The 21827-nt window shown below is 34.7% G+C and overlaps 1 protein-coding gene across 3 annotated transcripts in view; it reads left to right on the forward strand.

The window, feature by feature from the left end:
• Positions 1 to 3414: 3414 nt before the first annotated feature.
• The window catches only part of LOC110833876 (uncharacterized), a 332060-nt gene continuing 313647 nt past the window's right edge, over positions 3415 to 21827 (forward strand). For all 3 annotated transcript variants that reach the window (XM_087344943.1, XM_087344942.1, XM_087344944.1), the window contains exon 1: positions 3415 to 3575. In XM_087344943.1, coding sequence (XP_087201069.1) covers positions 3473 to 3575 — 103 coding nt within the window. In that variant the 5' untranslated portion in view covers positions 3415 to 3472. The remainder of the gene's footprint in view (positions 3576 to 21827) is intronic.

Here is a 21827-nt window from a genome sequence, read left to right on the forward strand (position 1 = left end):
ACCTACTCTGTTGGGTCCGTTAGATAGAGAGACGTCGTGATTTTAAAGAACAGACGATGGTAAAAGTCCTGACAAATAATAATTTTAAGTGTAAACTACCGTCGTCAAAAACCTTTGGAATTGAACCATCTACTAGTCTAACATATTAGCACAATACTTATCGGTCATATATGGTTTATCGATGCTGTATTAGCTTCGGTTAATATTCATCCCCGAATGATACGAGAAGATTACAGCTTTTGGTGAACTTGAAAATAATTTAGAAAGTGGCAATAGCCTATTTGAAGGTACTAATCTAGCATTTGTCTACAGAGAGGCTCAGATTCAAACCTCCTAAGTCACTGCTTCTCAAACTTCTTTCTTTCATTACCCAAAACTGCTTATCAGAAATGTAGATAAAACACTAACTTCACAGAAAACATGTATGACATGTGAAGAGAGATCGGTAAGAAGTAGGAAGCAAACAATGTCTTTATTTTATACATCTCTAAACATTTTAGCAGCCACAAAAAATTTGGTAATTATTCACCATGAATATTTCCCAGCTAATGAGTATAATGCCACTGCTCCATCATATTTTCTAGTTCGGCAAAATTATTAAAATTTATTAAATAGCAAATAAATACTTGTTAGACTGTTTTAGAGTATCGGTCCACAATGACTGATCGCTTTCTTCAGAATACTTCTTCTACACTTTTACTGTAAATTTTAATGTATATTCCGAGGTGTGTCGTTACCCAAATAAAAACTATTTTTACCCCTTTTTGGGTAATTTATCCAGGTTTGGGAAGCACTGTCCTAAATGGTTACTACCCGATCAAGTTTGATCCGTCAATGATAGGCACAAAACTTTGTATAGATGATAAACTATAATATTACTATTATATGAAAGTTAAATATTTGAAACGTATACACATGTGGGCCAAACAGTCTGTTAATTTTGAAGATGTGTATTATTTTTATCTTAATGTCTGGCCCAATCCACGCCATTTATGAGAAGTAACTTAAATAAAATGTTACATTTGAATTATAAGACATATAATTTAATAAATAATGTAGTGGTAGGCCATTTGTTTTTTTATTTAACAGTATTACGTCAATGAAAGATATGCTGGAGGTCTATGTATGCACTTGACTTCGTATTTGGTGACAAATTATATTTTGTCATAACTTGTGAATGATATTACTTCTTTGACGGACATAAAAGACGAAAGATGAAAGTAACACCTAAACCTCTTTCATGTCTATTGGAACAGTCAGCTCCATGTTACTTCAGCTGCGTCTTTCTGCGCCGGTATTGTGACTGTTATATGTACTTTTATATATGCCCAAATCCAGGAATTTTCCATAAATATATTTGGCTTTTTAGGGTGATTCCTGATTAAATTATTTCCTTTTTGGAACAAATACAACAGTTGGTTTTCTTGGAAACAGCATTTACATAGACTCAATGTTATTGTTATAATGCCTGATTTCTGACAGGAAAAGTGTAAAGTTTGTACTGTTTTAACTGCGTTTCCATTGCTACAGAGGTTTTAAGTATTTTTGTATCAATATGTGCGTCTCATAATACAAACATATGAGATGGAGTGAAACGTAAAAGTTTGGTTGCAATAAAATATTTAGATAGAAAATATGAAATAATATTTAATGAGTATTTGTAATGGTATTTTCGTACGAATTTCCACCACAATTTTATTCAACAAATTCGAGTAGGACTAATAACGATACTTAAGAAGTAGCGCCTTTTATATATAAAATTAAAATATTAGAATTAAACTATTTTTACACGGCTTAAAATTGTAATTTTACAGTTTCGAGTAGATTGTCTCTACAAATAACAGCTAATAACATAATTTATATTGATTTATACACATTATCTGTAGCTGTACGTAGTCTTACATTGAACGAATTTACATATTTTAAAATTTTCAGTAAATAGTTTTTGCATAAAACGTAATTGGCTTAATAATGTTCACAGTTTCAATAATGTCAAAGAATGACAATTTAAGCACCATATTTTATAGATGCTTGTATCACCATCGGATTTTTGTTGATATTTTTCAATACGGAACAAGAATTGCACTGATAATCTGAAGCATTCTTCAGTTCAGTAATTTCTATATTAATATGCTTCATCTTGTATCTAAATTGTGCCTGTGAGTTTTACTATTGATAGTGAATTAATAACAAAAGACTTACGGTTTATATGTGGGGTGAGAAGCTTTATCATGCGACGTAGAGATGCGTCGTTTGATGATAATTGCGGATAGTTAGAATGCCGAAATATTAATGGTGGATAGTGCTCTAAGAAAAGATTATCAGTATCGTTGTGATCACCAATTATTAACAGAGAAATTAAATAAACGTTTCTCAAAGCAGAAATTTCTGTGAAAGAGAAGTTGTAACCTACCCATTGAAAGTCACACTTGTGCATTATCTGAATGTACATTTGATATTGTAGATCAGAAATAGCAGCATAAAACACACTATTGTCACTATGATAGAATTACCATTCGCCCGAATCGACAGCAATGTGACAACCGCCCTACTGTACGTAGTGGCTGAATATCGACTGGAGGGATCTGTGTTCGAACCACGTCCGGATAACTTATGGATGGTTTCATCGTCATTATGGCCTCATTATCGCTGGATAGAACCACACTGGTTGCGTTCATTATGGCCACATTACCTTTGAGTAGGACATCAGCATGCAGGCAAAACGGAAATCAACAGTTGAACATCTCTCTCGTAATTTGTGTTGTTTCAAATATTTTTTAAGTGATACTTCCATTATACAAAAACTTTGACACACTGAAATGACCGTGTACCTTGTTTTACTAGGTCTGGTGATTTTAACGAACGATTGTACACGTAGAACTAACAAAGTTTCTTAAAAAATTAAAAGAAAACTTTCCAAAATGTTTGATATACGTTCATTCGCAAGTCTTCTGAGAAGGAAGAATAAGTTACTTTGTCAGAATACTAGTGACATAATTTTAAATTATTTTACATTTTATACACATGATATTTCAATGTAACCTTTTAATCGTTTCAATTTACAGAACAAGCACATCGGAGCCCGAATGCTGAATGTTCCACCCATATCAGCAGTTTAGAGCTCACGTAATGTAGACTAATAAATACGATACAGAAAAGCGATATTATTTATCGGCACTTTTTCCGATATCGATATGCAACTATAAAAAGAATTCAACACTACAGACTCATTTACTGAACTCTGATTAATAATTTGTCGTTTAGAATAAACTCATCTAGTTTGCTGTTACATGGCCCTTTCACTTTTATTTGCCTTACAACGATGTTTCATTTTCAGTGTTGCTCTCCTAGCCACATATATAAGTGTTCTAAAATTCTTATTTTTCATTTTGTTTCGACACATTGCAGGTGAAAAACTAAATCTACTGAGTGGACTACTATCGCCTCGATAATACAGGATGATTCAAAAGTTATGACCAAACTGAAGGAGCGTATAGAGCGACTCAGAGAGAACAACTTTCGAATAGGAATCCACGTCCTCCGAAGTTATCCTGAGCCAGTCGAGGCCATTGAAGGTAGGGAAGTCTGATAACTTACCGCTGAAATAATCGTACTTTGCTACTCTCCTACTAGCTTAATTTTGTTTTTTATTAATGTACAAAGATTACATTAGCAATCTTACAAACCAAATTATTTCAACCTTACCGCTTACCCTTCTCATAATTGCACCGTCGTAATTGTGTCTAGCAAAGAGTAGAAATTACAAAGTTGTTTCTTAATTTTTATTATGCGTATTATATCTTTCTACTCTGTATAATTTAGTTTCTATAGACTTTCGTATCATTTAATGGATTTATCATTTAATATACCGCTATAAACTACACTTATACGTAATATGAAGTACATAATTATAAAATGAATAGTCTTTTATAGGAACGAAATTTAGGGTCAACCGGTATGTTAGTAATCTTTTGAAGATGTGCGGAATGGATCGAAAGTTGATATTATGATGTCTACGAACACCTACAGAATTTATTGTGAGTAAATTATATTGTGGTAGTGTTGGTCTAAGCGAAGTAATTAAATGAGAAAAGAAGAGCAAAATTTATTTTCCCAGAATCTAGTTACTTAACAATATTCTCGAATTTAGCCTACTCTGAGTACGTAATACACATATTTTGGAATACAACCACCGAAAATGCGTAATAATTTTAAAAATAACATTTCATAATGTTTGAGAACCATATCAAAGTATTCCGACTGGAGCATTTCATGCAGAACACGCGTGTATGCGAACGAAAACTTAACGATGCAAAGATCTAAAAAATAACCCGCTTTTGCTATTAACTAAGGCGGTGACATGAATGCGTAAAAGCGTCGATGCACCATACGCTACAGACGCCTGGGACTCACACTGCACCGTGCAGTTACTGGTTGTGTGCACAATCGAACATGGCATCCAAGTTAAAATGTAGCGACAACATATAATAACTGCACAGTGGGTTCTTAAGTGCGTTTCATTCATGTAATCAAACACGCAAGGAAACGTCATACGCATCTATGTTATAAGTGAACTTCCATATATCCTGTGTTGAAGACAAGTGGTGTTAGACATAAATTGTCACTGTATGTACGACTAATAATCTAATTTTGTAATTAAACAACACACAGCAGCTTAGATGTCGATGTTGTCTTCTCGTTTGTAGCACTGTGTGGAATTTAGGTAGATACCAAGGATTCGGAAGAACTTACCGCCTCCATTTTAGGACGTTGCAATCCATATGGGATCCATGATATTGGTATTATGTTGTTGTCACGAATAACACATATTTATTGGAAGAGAATCGGGGACAGTTCCCTTATTTATTTATGGATTATTAGAAGTATTTTATACTATTATGTTCCAACGTACAATTACTGATCCACCAAAATTCGCATAACCAAACTTATATCTTAATTTAGGCTAATTTTCTTGTTTGAAAAGTTGATATTACGGGGCATGCAATGTGGATAAGAGAGATAAAAGACGCTTGAAAAATTTTAGTAGGAAACCTTATGTGATCATGTGGGAGATCTGGAATTAAAATTGATAAAGAATGAAGCACTGAGTTTGCAGTAATGACAGAGTTTATATAAGTATTTGTTGATATAAGTCTTGTTGTTTTGTCCTGGTGTATTATGCTGCCTAAACATACGAAATAAACATTGCATGGCGATATTATTACAGCCAATCACCAGAAAACTAATGAGGAAAGACGTCACTGAAATTTGTCTATAATAATTATACTTGGATAATTGGACGACCCGTTCTTCAAGTGCCTGAGCACTGCGGGTCCCAACTTTTCGTTGGCTTTATCTATAGACATTCGGTAGGACTCCTTGGACGAGGAATCGGCCCGTCGCAAGGCCTCTACCTGTACACAGGACAGCACAACACAGAAAAACCCAGACAAACATCCATGGCTTGAGTGGGATTCAAACCCACGGTCCCAGCGACCAAGCGGGACAACGCCCACGCCTCAGACCGCGCGGCCACTGCGGACCCATAATAATTATAACCCGTAGATTTTACGATGACCAACAAAAATACATAAGGACAACTAATAAATATTTTTTAGAATCATTAATACATTACAGAGAATTGTTTATAATGAAGGAATTCGCATACATAGATAGGAGAAAAACCGAAAATGTGGTACTTCCAAAATATATTACAGGTATGTTTAAAGTCGTTTCTGATCACAGTAAAATACGTAAGGTTGTGCCATTCTAACACTAAGATCATGGATTTGAATGGTACTTTAAGGCATGATGTATGTCCGCGTTTTTCTCTGTTATACGTTTGTGAGTACATACCTTCTAACGAAATATTTGAAGTGATTCAGCATTCAGTCTAAGAAATGCCCTCCGCGGGCATGAACACATTCGTCGCCACGACAATCAAAACGAATTTGGAACTTGCTCGAAAACCCTACCTGCTTTCTGCATCCGCATTTTCGGATTGTTCTTGCTTTCGGAGAGTTTTCATAACATATGTAGTTAATATAATCTTCTCTCCAACTTCTGTCTACGTCAGTTGTACTGAGTATTTGAGAATCGAGTCATTTAAGTTGAGATAAAAGGATAAAGATTTAAAGGAACTGAGACACGTAAAATAATGTTAAGAAAATGAAAATACTGCGTTCATTGTAAATTCATTAGTTTACTTTCGCGTCTTCTGCATTGGTCCTATGAAATTTGTAATTTTAGTTTGAGAAAAGAAATTATCTAGTGACTAAGGATTGAACGATGCATTAATTCAATTTCGCTTTTATTTTAATGTTAAACTGATAATGACTTCAGTGACGGGCAGTAAACGCTAGTGGGCACAATGAAATTAGTTACTACTGATGCACAGAATGTAAGCTTGTGTGTGAGGTACGCAAAGAAAATGAAGTTCAATTTCACAGGTTACTTATGGCGGTAAAAAGGGAATGTTCCTTCTTGTAAAAACATTCTCAATCAATGACAAGTATTTCCAATAATATTACTGATATTAATTATACTGTTCACAAGATATGAAATTGAAATTACTTGGAAATATTTCTAAATATTTTTTAATGTTATAAGCTTCGTGAACGATTTGTGGATGTAGATAATTACCTTGAACACATTGTCAATATCTCACACTTGACGACTAATGTAAGATGGCAATAAATTTCTCAGTTTCTAACATTAAAGAGTGGATATTTCTCTGAAATTTCGGTGTGTACCTGTAAGTCCAAACGGCGATACAAACTAGAACAACGCTGACAGCTTCACAGCCGTGAGAACCTCAGATTTCTGTCAGGTTATTGTGTACCTCTCATTTTGGGGTTCAGTTGTCACGTGCCAATGAGTCAGTACAACCAACCACTACGTAAACAATAAATTAAGCTACAATGCTTATTGTCAATTGATCCTAGCTCCACTGATAACGAACTACACTAAAATCTTGACATGTTCAGAAAATACCTGACTTATATTTATACACACTCTAAAGGATATTTTTGTGCAATATTATATTAACTCTAGCATTAAAAGCATTTTTGATATTGTTTACACATTATTTTAATTTAAGCGTTCTTTCAGAACACTCAGTTTTAGAAAATGGCTGTCTTCTGGGATGTTGCGGCACGTAGTCCGTTAGACGTTTACTGACGTTTAGGGAGCTCGCCCTGACAGCGCCACAACATTCCAGAAGACAGTCAGCTTTATAATAGACGCGGCGATAACCTGAAATTACATTTCTCAGCTAGGGACACTCTTTCGGGCAAATAGTCACTTTAAATTTGGTGTCACGTGTTCAGAGCTTTTCGAACACTCAGTTCTTCCAGCAGGAATATCTGTCCTGTTTTTTGAAATTAGATTGCCTGCTGCCTTTGGAACGCTGCTTAATTTTTAGTAGTTACATTTTATCTTAGTTCTTAATATTGGTATTTCCTTCCATGTCTCTGCAGCTTTTAAAATTTTGACGTCTACAAATAAAAAAATACTTCTTTTTAGATTTTGTTTTCTGAAGCAAACTATTGAATCTACTTTCATGCTGTAGGACGTGAATATGTACTTTCTTTCCAGTCACACTTAAAAAAAATTAGTGTTGCTGAAGCAATGGTTGGTGAACCTGAGGATTACGACATTTTTCTTTCATTTTTGCGGATTATCCGGGATTTATATTATCCAGGAAAATATATTTGCCAACCAATCCGGATAATCGGGAGTCTACTGTATCAGGAAATAAAAAGTCCCGTATTAAGAGGCGAAATAATAATGTTAAAACATTAGCGACACTTTTATCAATTTGTTTTGGACAACACATTTACGCCGGACTAATAACACGTAATAGGCCCAGTAAGTGCATTTTTGTTTCGATGATAAAAACATCTTGCGTCCTAAATTTATTTCAAATTTTGAAGATAAATAATAGTTGTTACATCTATATATATATTTAGAGACAAAGCATTCGCGTTATTGCACCAAATACCTTCTAGGCCTTTATCCGCCCAGTGAAAATAAATAAATTTAATAATGCTCCAAGCATACTGTGCATACGTCATATTGCTGAAGGCGGTCCATGACCTTTCGTTCATGTCAGTGAACTTATTTTATGTTGTGTTCCCATTGTTTTCTTTAAGACAATTAAATCCCCAATAAACATAAAAAAAAAACTCTTCTGTACTCTTACGGGTGTTAAGGGAATTAAATTAAATGAACTGTGTTCAAATATTAAAATACCCATTTGCGTGACCTGTGATTTCCTAATATTTTGCTCATAAATTCCTACGCTTATGTGAGGGATGAACCCAGCAAGTTCTAAGTCTTCAGGTTCTAACGGCGGCATTGGATAAAGCCCCAATCTTAAGGTCGAAGGTAAGATAATGTGCTGTTTGGTCAGCGCTATCACACACCTCATGAGGAGGTGATATATAAGCAATAGTGAAATTATGATCAGAAGTATGAAAGAGAATACCTACTTTAGTGCCATTTTCCACCGTGAAACTTACTTGATTCAACGCTGATCTTCGATTGAGAAACCCGGGTATAGCCGTGTTTACTATGCCCTGCTATTATTATTATTATTATTAAAAATCAACATAGTACAAAAATAATACGCTTCTGTGGTTTCAAAATGAGATTTGTGTACCCGTACTTGTAAGTTACCACGAGTTTAACAAAGATATCAGCGTAACAATTGGCGATGATACAGATGAAAATATAACTCCATCAAGACATTCATAAATTTATTATCCGCAACTAACTCATTTATGTCTAGCGGTTAGAACGGCTGGCCTCGTAATCCTGGGGTCTCGGGTTCGATTCCCGACGGTGCCCGAATTTATAACTTGTGTTGGGCAAGGCCGTGGTCTAGGCAACACGGAGTTTTCCTCCGGGGGCTTCCCCGGTTTCTCCGTGGCATCCCAACAATTACTCCATTCACACACAGAAGAAGGCAATGCCAAACCACTTCTGGATCATCTACCAAGAACGTATATGAACAGGTCCCAGTCCGAGAAAAGGATGGAAGGATCCTGTTCATATGGACCTGTCGTCAGACAGAACACTAAATAAATAAATAAATAAAATAATGTAAGAAATATAATGTTTTTACGTAGTTCAGTGCCGACGTAATTATAAATTTAAAAGTATCAATGTTTCGATTGTCCTCATTATTATTATTATCGCCTAGCATTGTTGACTCGTTACTGTCTCATTTGTCAAACTGGTCCTTTGAAGATTTACTGTTTCTTAAATAATGTGGTTGGTACCTCTTTAAAAATCTGAAAAGTTTATCTCTTTGCATTATCTCAAAATCTTAAATTCAGTGGCATATATATTTAAAAGTTTTGTCCAATATAGGTTATATTTTTAGTTTATACAATGCGTCTTGCCCATCAAAGTTTTCTTCATTACTGTCATGAATTTCGTTCAAACGGCTGTAACTATAATTTGTCATTTGCTTTCATTACCAATATTTTACACAAAACCAACAGAATTGAGAGATCCTATTTTAGAGAAATGTAATCCGTTTGTTACCGATAGTATAACTATTGTTTAGTTTTAATATTAGGCCTAGAAAATCATAAATTATAAAGGTGCTCATCACGCTCTATCCTGTAGCCTGCCCCTTTTTATTCTCTTCTTTTCGACACATCCTATTCATCACTTCGTTCTCGAACAGCCTCAGTTACGTACTACCATAAGTAATACTAATTACGCAGGAAAATTCAGTCCGTAAATAGTAAAAAGTTTAATAACACAGAACACGTGCACTTAAAAAATCGTAACGTAGAGAATAATATTTTAGATATTTGACGTCAGTGCTAATAAGTGATTTTTGTTTGTACGTGACGTACCAAGTTTAATTTAAATGTCAATTAAATTGATTTCAATTCTGCGTAAACTTTAGTGCAAGTGCTGGATTTCGCATGAAAATCTGAGAACTCTAATTGTGCTTCACCATAAACGTGGGATATAAAATATAGCTGTGTCACTTTAAACACTCTTGGAGGATTTATTTCATGCGGTGTTGAAAATTGAAGTTATAGCAACACAAACAATCCGCCACTGAGTTTAGCCTCTCTAGTATAGAGTTAGCCTATACGCATTTTCTGAAATTGACATTTTTTTAAAGATGTGAAGCATGTGATTAGTCTTAAGGTAATTATTAATTGTAAGGTATCCGAGATTTCTAGCTGATTCGGTAGTTGTTCTAAACTCCGTAGTAAACCAAATACGTTGCAGAAGGGAATTAAATTTTTATTCAGTTTCACATTTTTAATTTTTCAAAAATAAGCTTCTTAGCTAACTTAATCGTCTTCGATTAGAAGACAGTACTTGTAATACATCCAAATAAACTGATGTACTACTTCTTAATAAACGCTGAGACTATAATAAACAATTTTGTGGACGGACTGTCAACCTTACGATACTACTCTTTTATGACTTAAATATGTGAGATTTTTATGCCTTAATCCAATCAAGTGCGACGTTCTTCTAAATAATATTAAAATTCAGTTCCTGCCTCAAGAAAACAACATGTCTGTATTACAGAGATCAGTTTGTCAATACTTCTTAGTGAAATAATTGCTGTTTCTTCTGAGAAACTTTGAAACCAAAAAATGCAAATTGTGGGCAGAATGCAGTCACTGAATGTTAAAGTAAGTGTGGCATATGTAGCTGGCAATGTAGTTTAAGTGCTCCCAGTTTACACTACACAGCTTTAGTCGCTTTTAATGGTTGGCACTTATCTTTAGTAGATATTCCCACGGCTAAGCACCTGGTATTTATTGACGAAAGTCTTAATGGGTATATTCTTCTTCTGATTTGTATCACCATGTGGGTAGTACTTGGTTGTTGCACAATATAGTACGGTAAAAGTTAACCTGCATTTCAGAGGTCCTTGCTGCCTCCATCATCAGACCTCAAATCATACTTAGATACCAGTAGTTTCACCATTTTAAGGACTAAAGGAGAAGTCTAACATGGAGTCATTGTGGTTCTCCTAGACGTTGGTATCGACCTGTACATGTCGTCAAAACCCAGAAGATAAACAACATACTACTTTGAGAATCTCAAATTTCACGTGGTTTCCATGGTTTTTCAGGAAAGGACTGTATTAGGTTCTCGAAACGTGCCACAAACTTTACTTTTAACATGTATTTCAACTCATTATTCATGTTTATACTAAAAAATTTCGTTCAGCGCTTCACAACTTACTTGACAGGGACTTGTAAAGTAAACAAACTGAAACATTTGGTTCTGTTACGTAAGTTATATTACCCCATCTGTAGCTTTGTTACTTAAAATCACCTGTATTTAAATATTGTACATATCTGTGTTTTGTACAAGAGCTTATGCCTGTGTTACCACATGTGTACTCACGAGCCGACAAAGAGGAACAAAATTTCAGATCCAAAATTAATTCAGGCGGAATAATATTCAGCTGTTTGTCAGGCGACACACACATAATAACAAATCAGTTTACAAAACCGTAAAATGTTATACATGTGAACGATTTTATATAGAAACATGAACCAGGGCAGCTGAATCTGGTTACGGACCAGTCGACTGGGATTCTATTTCCGTCAGAGGCAGAGACTTTTCTCTTCGCAACCGCGTAAAGTTCGCCTCCCAGGACACAGTCGTTCTCCTCTGCATCGGGTGTGTAGCTTACTGCCCTGGAAACCAGTGAGTCCGACGACACTCCTCTGCTCAGAGCCGAGGTAAATGATCTTGGAGCGTTTCATCCACTACCCACACACGCCTTTATTACAGGGTGACAAAGCACATCTTACATCATTCTACATACAATTACGTAATTATTATTTGCAGAAGTTTACGTTAGAATTTCAGCGTACAAACAGAACGTTGTCATAGACAATGGAAATTAGATATTATTATCCATATTTGCATGTTATAATTGGTGATAAAATTATTGCTGCAGTTTAGGGGGAATCTGTGGGTTTTTTTTAAAATTAGTACAAAGTTATAATTCGTCTAATACGGGTCAAAATGAAAGTTTTTAGTGTTAATCAACACGGATTGGGTTACATTATGTAACGGTACTGGTGATAATTCCATTTTTGCATTTAACAGATATTAGGACAGATAAAAATAGGAACACTGCAGGTCTTTGCTTTAGATATTTATAGTTCCTGACCAAGTTCGTTATGTCCCCAGCTTCCTTTAAGATCTCCCAGTCTGTTCGTTGAGATTAACCACAAGAGGAAGCTAATAAGTAAATGCCTGTTCTAATATTTAAAAAATTCAACACAGAATTTACTCCATTACCATTTTCATTTAATTCTTTACCTTGCCCGTCTAACAAATACTGTACTATATCAAATCTAAAACTTCTTGACGATGGTGAAGAGTCAATTGAATAAAAATTTTCTTGGATATTATCCATCGTCTAGTAAATACGAGGCTCGTCCACAAAGTAAGTTTTCCTGGGGCCGTTTACAGAAACAAAACACAATTTCATGGAAATATTTATTGCAACAGATACAGCAAGTGTCCAGCTATTTTTCAACATATTCGCCACCGGAATTGAGACATTTGTCATACCGTGGGACCAACTTTTGAATACCTGTGTCGTAGAAGTCTGCCGCCTGGGATTGGAACCACTGTGTGACAACCATCTCCGCCTCTCTGTCATTCTCAAAACGCTGACGCTGACCGGACAGGAATTTCTTGAGGTGTAGGAAAAGATGGAAATCACTGGGAGCGAGGTCCGGGCTGTAGGGTGAATGATTGAACACCTCCCAGCTGAACTCCTGCAGGAGACTTGCTGTCCGTCGAGCCGTGTGCGGCCTAGCGTTATCACTGACCGCACTTCACAGTCGGCGGGAGCTGGAATAAGAACCTCCATCTTCAACAGCTGCAACGATGCTACTGTGAGAACGCGGGAAGTACCGTTAGTGCATGCGCCATGCTACGTCATTGCTCTATCACGTACGCACAGTCGCTTCGCGTAATATAAGGTTTGCTAGCTGTGGGACGAGTGGGAAACTTACTTTGTGGACGCGCCTCGTATAAAACGTAAAATGACGTTTCGGAGATGGGACTCTATCTCCGGAGATAGGGATTAGCTCTATCTAGTGGGCCGAACTGTGTAGGAACCTGAAGACGGAGATATAGTCCCATTTCCGAAACGTCATTTTACGTTTTATATTTACTAGACGATGGATAATATCCAAGAAAATTTTTATTCAATTAAATACTGTACTACCCTAGCATTCAAAACGTTCTAGTCTTGGACCAATAAAATTCTGTATTTGTCAAAGTAAAGACCAACAATCTGAATAGCCAACTTCCGAAATGTCTTGTATGAAATATACCCCAGAAAATAACAGTCTAACGTAATATTTATATATATAATTAATCATTTTCATAACCTTTATCGCTGTAAACTACTTCCATTGATCACTTTATAAACTTATGTGTCACTGTTTTACGTCTTGTCGTAAGTCTGCAATTTATTCCATAATCATAAACTATCAGTATATGTCTGAACATGAGTATGAAATATGTTTCCTGCGTCATATTCGTGGTTTTTCAGATTATGGCTTTTTATAATTAAATCATATTCACCATAGATTTATTTTGCTGCCTACAGGCTTAAAAATCACAGTTTTATGTTATGTAAAAGTTATAGCAAAAGCTCTTGATCACGAAGTTTGGTGAATGCAGCAGATCGTAAAAGCAATAATACGATCACGTCCTACCACATGGAAAAACAGCAAAATGTTGTCAGCCTTTTGAAGTGCAATGCCCAAATATAAAGAGAGGAGTAAATTTTGATGTCGACTCTTACCTCCTTCACAGCATGAGTAGGGCTATTCTGGTGGGATTGAATGCACAGGGCGATTGTTTGACGGCGTCTCGCTGCTGCTGCTGCTGCACTGGTTTGAGTGGGGGTTACAATAGTAGGCAGAGATATCTAGCTGTTATTGGAAATGCAGTAGGGCTCTCGTGATGTAAAAATACTGGTTTGTAGCCATGTCATTGCAGAACGGCAAGTTCTGCAGGAAAATAATATCCTTGTTGGAAAGCGTTATAAACACCTAGACACATGAATCTGCCTCGATATTTACAACTTGTAATGAGAAATGTTTTGATCCTGGTTTGTAACGACGAAACTTTCAGCATCTCAAAACTATGTAGTGAAAAATTTAAAAAGAAATTGTGGGATAGGCGATAATTCATCATGATAACAAAGTATCATGCTAAAATTCACCCACAAAGTTTTATTTCTGCGAACGAGTCTTTGAAAGCAAATATTAAGCCACAAAATAATCACCGTATCTGATGTGTTACGTATATCGTCGTACAGCTTTCGCTGTCCGCGTTTTTGCACATCGGCTGTTTTATTTCTGCGTTAATAACTTAACCGCGGCCAAACTTTATACGTCTTACCTGCGTTAAACCTTCTACACACTTATCAGGGATTGGGGTTCAGTTAACAAGCTTAGAATCAGCGATTTCTGGAACCATTTTAAAATAAGAGTGGCAGTTTTTATACGATTTCCATTTTACGCGAATTCGATTTACGTTCCGATTCGTAGGAAACTAACGTAGAGTATTACGAGAACGACCTGTATCTAATTATGACGTTATGAGGCGCGTTCGTAATCCTGTAGATGGCGCTACTAATATCGCTGTTCATTTTTATATCCGCATATAAAAGCTCGAGAAAGGATTTTCATGACATAGCGTTATTTATAACGTCAAAACACAAACAAACTTATTTTTATAATAATAACATGTTGTAATTTCTGTGAGGTAGGAATAGAATTTTCTGATCGCTATGACAACTACAGATCAACGTCTATTCCGGTGAAGGTCCTTCCTTCGCCTCCCTATCTGTTTTCTGTTTGTCGGAGAGTTTAAAAGTTAATATTCATTAACTGAAAATGTAGAGGCTTTAATAGAGAAAGTGGACTCAGTTGTTTTTGGAGATGATTTGTAGATGCAAAAATAATTGACGGTGATTTAAGTCACGTGAAATAGGCTATAAAATGAAGAGGATTGTTCATATCTTATTAAGAATAACGGAATGTTGTTTTATTAATATTTCCAGAATGACTTTTGAATGTAAATTTAATAAAATTAATCTATGAAATTGTGTTTTTATACTATTATTAATTTTCTGTACAAGTTGTTTGAATATCCTCAGATAATAGCTATATAATTACGACATAATGATATGATATTAATAATGATTACTTTTTGTTTCTGGAAATCTCTTCGTTGGAAAGAGATGGCTAGCGCGCCTCACGTGCAGTGAAAGGGAAACTAATTTTAATACGGACATGGACCACCTACCGAGGCCTTTTGCTGTCTTTGTTCGTAATCTTGTCGCTGGGTAATACTAAAAATCAACAAAAACCAATCAGTTTCAAATTGTGTTAGTACCAGTGGCTCTTTGATTATTGGTTCTAAAATTTTATCTTTATATTTCGGTGCAGGGACAAATTTTCGTCATGGGGAATTGTAAAACATGATTTGATATTTACAGCCAGTCGATTCCAGATGACATATTGGGGAATGGACTCTCATTTAGAATTCACTTCAATGTCCTGAGTTTGACTCCTAACCCCATACATTACAGGTATTGTAAAGCTGTGACAGGGGGTGTATTTCTCTAGTACAAAGCGCAAACCACAGTAACGGAGTCAGCGGGAAGCAATATAAGTCTTCTATTCAAATTTAGGATCTTGCTGGGGGACAAATAGAGTAGCTTTTATTTCCATACGTTTATCTTAATTTAAGGATAGTAATTACCTGGAAAGTGGTTTCGATTTGATAAAGGATGGAATAAACTATATAGCTGGAAATTTAGTTATGAACGTGTAGTATTCATATAATAACTCTGTGCTGAAAATGTTTGAAAGTATTATTTTATTTTTTAATCTGAAAATGTGTGGTTTATTCTGTGATAAAGAACAGAGATTTAAGAATGTCTGCATCAGTTAGACTATCTGATCTCGGAGCCGAGATTTGATCAAGATTGCCTGTAGTTATACGCATAGTCAAATAAGAGTCGAACACGAACCTGTCGCCAACTTGTGTAATGCAATGAGGTACGTCTTTATATGATGTGAAGCTTTCACTGCGACTTTCATTAATAAAGTCTTCTCGGGCTATCAGCCGTGTTAGATGTTGATTAATCGCCGACGTTTCGAGGACTATCTCTGTCCTAGTTTTCAAGGCTGTTGGCTGTATGGCTCTTAGCGCGAACTAGTTTATTAAAGACTAGACTTTATTAAAGTTACGTTTTTGTTGAACACTTCTCTGAAGAATCGCGCTAATTTATTTGAGCTAATGACAAAATCCGTGTAATTCCTTCATAATCATGCAGTATTCGATAATTGTTACTTCTGCCAGTGAATTCTATAAACTGTTCTAGCGATTTATTCCAAATCTATAGTGACACCCGGCATCTGTGTCATGAATTTCGCTCGAAATTCATTTGCACTTAATCATTCAAAAGCAAAATTAAGATTAAATACAAACTAATGTAGTACAGACAAGAAAGGAGGAATATTTCGTCTAAGATATTTAGCTTTAATAGGTATCCTATCTTACCTTTCAACAACGTCGTTCTATAACTGGAATTTGGTATTTCAGAATGGTGTTTCAGAACCTATACGCTTTCTACACTGTGGTTCATTAACTAGCCCAAAATGCATCCAGTTTCATGAATATTGAAAACTGCCGATGTGTCACAAAGCATTGTATTGGTTAGGCCCCCAATTAGTCCACCTAGCAGCTAAACTACGAACGTAGTATAGAAAATGTGAACGTACAAAGTTTCGCTCGACAGAATCCAGTAGTCTAACAAGCACGCACATTCGTTCGCTGTGCACGCACGCACACACTCACCGGGCTGACATGATGGAAGCAGAAGTATGGAACGAACCGAGTGTAGAACCCTGCCCCTCGTATCCTGAGGGGGAGAGCTAATGCCTACAAAAATAGAGCTGCATCGTTTCCCGGTAAATTCCAAACGCTGAGCACACCCAGCGGCCAGTGCAATAATGGACCCTACATTTTTCAGATGAGAGAACTGGAAAAATACGTTAGTGGCTATTGAACATGGGGCACTGTGTCGGATAGTGTGTACTGTTACCTTATACGCGTGGACAGTGTTTCTAGGATGGAAGTCTGCTTTCCAATCCGAACATTGAAATAACTCGCCCAAAATTAAATTAGATTAACATTTTTGAGATATATTCAATTTATGGAAGCTTATATTCTTTGCAGAAGTTTGAGGTATAAATGAGTTTCTAATGTTGGTATTATATTCTTTCAGGCGACGGCTAAGGAAACATGTGCAAGTAATTTCTTTACGTAAGGGTTCAGAGGTGGCTCTGTTAAGAGTTTGACATTTTTTTATAATTTTGTGTGCTACAAATATATTTCTGATATTTTGCTCAAATAACCCCTAGACAAGTGAGATTAAAGGGACATGAAGAAATTTAAAAATGTAGTAAACTTTGGAAGCCACAAACCAAAACGGAAAACATTACAATCAGGCTATCTTAGGAACCCTAGACCTACAGAACTATTAAAAATCGCAGAAAAGTTTAAGAAACATTCATGTATTACAAACTTTATTTACATGTACAAGATAAAAATGAGATAGACTTTAAAAATAACACAATAAAATTTCACTATATAGCTACTTACTAAATTTATCCAAAATTTTGCATTTAATTACAGCTCATAAGTTTATTTCTTACAGTGATCTTCGTTTTGTGAATGCTTTAGATCGCCTAAGTTTTCCGGACTTTATGTTGTAGCACTTAGATAAATTTTTCTTTGTTAATGTTTATAATGGTTTTAAAACTTAGCTGCGTTACTCGATAGTGTTAACATTTGTTTTCACGCTCGAAATTTTAAATATTTCTCCCCTGTTTAGCTGTTACTTAATATACAAAATAAAGAATTAGGTAATAAAATTATAATTCGGTACTGCGCAAAGAATATTTGTAAACTGGTGCAATGCTGATTGTTATAAAAGAATTATTACATATAAAATTGTGAAGTAATTTATATAGCTGTAAAGCAAGAATAGAAAAACATTGTCAGTTTTTGTTAGTGATAATTTTATTTCTTTACTTTATAACAGTCTTATGGTTCAATTTCACTTTTGTTCCGTCAAACGTCCTTTTTCTACAGTAAATTCCACTTTCGTAATACCCATATTGGTCCTTTCAAATATCATGACCTGCAGATACTCCTGACAGCCCAAGTTTAAAGAAATCTGTCCATATATGATTTCGCCTGACAAAATGTTACCAAATTATGTTATTAGGGCGAAACTAGCTTCAGAATCGCAATCTTCAAGTGTAAGTGTTACAGCTGAGTGATATCATCGAAGGCCAGATTGAAGGAAAGCGAGGACTGGGAAGAAGACTGATACAGCTAACTGACGACCTTAAACAAGGAAAGAAGTTGATGTTTCAGGAGTTAAAACGAGAAGCTGAGAATAGGGAAAACTGGCGAACTCTTTTTGGACAGAACAATGGACCTGTCGTCAGACAGAACACTAAATAATAAATAATAATAATAATAACTGTTACAGAAATGACAGTGCACTGAAAACATTCTTCCGGGGTGCTGTACTTATAGCCTATTAAATTATAAAGAACTTTATTTTCAACTAAACGCAATTATTCTAATTGAGCTTTGGTGGCTTAGGGGATTTTGTTGTGTTTCATTATGTATGTGATGATGCAAATCGTAATTCCCTCAAGTATATTTATTACAATTGGGTACTGGTAGTTCTAAAATGGGGTAGTGTTTATTGAAAGTAAGTACTAAAACTATTTAAAAATGTAATTAATATGTTTACGTCTTTTAAACGAGAGACACAGTTTGAAACTAAGGACGACTAAATAATTTCTTCGAATGAATTTATTTTAGTTATACGTTAATTTCCGCGGCGACACTCTACTTCTCTTGGCACAGCGTTTCCTCGGTTAGCAAACTGACAAAACGAATTCTAGATGTGAAAAATCTGCCAAGATATAGCTCTCAGCTTAAACACTAGAGCCCAAGGTAAAATCTTCACTTCAGAATGTTTTATTTTTCGAATCTAACGGTAATGCTTATATTTGACACGGTCAAGGCTTCATTGTGAGTACTTTATAATTTTCACTCGCAATGGACATGTACTTACTATGGTCGGTTAAAGAAGTAACGACGTAAAGCCTGAGACAGTTGGACTAAAGACTTTCACTTTAATGAGAGAAAGGACACAGTCAAGAAGAAGGAAATTTGTTTTATAAAAAAGAGAAAAGTTTATGTAAGTTTTGGATACGATATTTATTCAGGGTCAATATCGTGAGGTCAGTATCGAATATATTTGAGTCGCTGAAAAGGATAGAACTGAAACAAATTAAGGGACAATTTTTATTAAAAAATCAGGTCTAAATTCCGTCAAGACGGGACAGAAAATTTCTAACCCGCCGTTGAGAATAGTCTTTCAGTTCAGTTACTTTAATGATGTACTTGGAAATAGGGGAGAAACCAATTATAGACAGAACTAAAATATAAAAAACGGTTAAATACAATTAAAAGTAATTAAGAGATCGCTTCTAAGAAAAGATAAAAATTATTACACAAGCTGTCTAATGTTCGTAAACAGTTTATATTCATTTCTAAAGTTGTCAATGCTCCTGATGACTGAAAACCCATCTGGTTCAGGGACTGATCTTTGAAGTTACTTTGTACAGTGAGAGTAGATTTGTATTTCGATATGTTAATGGCTGTGTGGCTGCTAACAATATTCAAAATGGATAAGCAACTGATATTTCCTCTAAAAGCATTAGTAAGCAAAGTGTACTCTGTTGTAACGTATTTCGTATACACAAACGTAAAATAAAATTTTATGTTTAAAGTTTATTAAATTCAATGTTTGGTTCCAGATTATACTCAGAAGCCAATAACTAAATTGAATTGGACTTCCGGATAAATCTGCTCGAAATAACAAGTCATATTTGGTTAAATTTACAGCTATATTTGAATCCAGTACTTTAATTTCATGTCATACACTATCATCGAATTTTGAACGTAGATTAACACGAAAACTTGCATTTGTAAATAATAGCTTAAACAGAGATGGTTAGTTTATCATGCGAAATAATTTGTGGGATCTGAAAAACAATGAGAAATTTCTTTTCGTAAGAAGTGCATGGAAAAGTTTTAAGTTACGTAATTTAAATGCTGGTTTTTTCGGGTGTACATGATTAAAAATGTCTAACAGTTACTTGAAAATAGTTATGAGAATGAACAATTAAGCTTGTAACTTCGCAATATTAAATTATAATTCTGTTTAAACATTTCCTTGTGAAAATTTAATGGAAAGCTTCGTCGGTGAATGCTCAAATAGTGAATGGTAATATAGGCTCCATGGGAATTAATTTGGTAGAACAATATATTTTTCCATATTAATATTAGCATACGTGTTTTAACGTTTTGTTTTATATATTCATGTTTTATGGAAAATAAATTGTTGCATTTCATTATAAACCGAAGGTATGAATGTAACTTGCATTTATCAAAACAACATTCCTACTTTTTCTTGAAATGTTCGTGAGATAAAAGCAAATAACAGTAGAAAACGCATTAATTTTGTTTAATCTAATTGTACTTCTAAACAAAACTTAATAAAGTTTTCGCAATGAATAATCTAGCAGTGTATTTATTTTACACTTTGATACCAATGGAGGTAATTTTGTATGTCTTTAAGTCTCATATTTCATCTGGAAATATTATTTTATTTATTGTCCATCGTCTAAATAAAAAGAACACTTGCCATATGGTAACTGAATCTACTTCATCCCCAGATATAATATTTTCATAATTGTACGATTAAGTAATATTATTTTGAAACACACTTGTTTCGATGTACATGCGATTTTCTTCCTTCAAACGAGCGTCTAGGTGGACGTTTTAATTTAAATATTTTCTTTCTTTCTTGGTTGTGGCGTAACAATGACGACCAATGAAAATAAAGTAAGTTTGCTAGTATTTTAATCGAGAAGAAACAGGAAGTTGCTTCATTCAAGAGGGGGTTTTATGAATGCCAATCAGGAATGTAGCTGGTACATGATGGATGTTTTCTCTCCTCTGATTGGTCACCGGTGAGAAGCGTATGAGTCTTGGTTAATTCCTATTCTACTCTTTTATTAGGTATATTTCTGATTTATATGAAATATCTGCAATTACATGAATACGTATGTGAAGACTATTACGTAAAAGTGATACATTGTTTTAAGAATTGTTGTATAAAACGTATTTTTATTTTAAATAAAGTTAAAAATATACTCGTAATTGTTTTGTCTATACATGATACAAAATATAATAATGTTATAAATAAATTAATAACTATATTAATATTATATATTAGTTAAACTACTAATATAATGTAATTCTTCAAGAAGATAATTTTATCTAGTAGTGGAAAATATTTTTCTTACGGAAAAATATTTTTCGTCCGTATTCAACTAAAAACTTCTGCTTGAAATATAATATTGAAAGACTATCGCGTTATAAACTAATTTCTGCCTTTTTCGTGACGTGGATAAACACGTATAAATTGAAGTAAACTCTCTGTACCACATGTGTTATACTAATATGTTCACTAACAACAACTTTCATTTTTAAAACTTCCTGTTACCTGATTTTTCACCTCGGGATAATTGAGGACTTAACTTTAACTTCGAAAAGAAATTTGTATTCCTTTTGGAATTTTATTTGGTGAAATTCAATAATTATTAGTGTCTTAACGGTCTGCG

This window comes from Zootermopsis nevadensis, unplaced genomic scaffold (genome assembly GCF_977971745.1).
Source record: "Zootermopsis nevadensis isolate Lab colony 2312 unplaced genomic scaffold, Znev_1.0 Znev_ptg000008l, whole genome shotgun sequence".
NCBI classification, from domain to species: Eukaryota; Metazoa; Arthropoda; class Insecta; order Blattodea; family Termopsidae; genus Zootermopsis; species Zootermopsis nevadensis.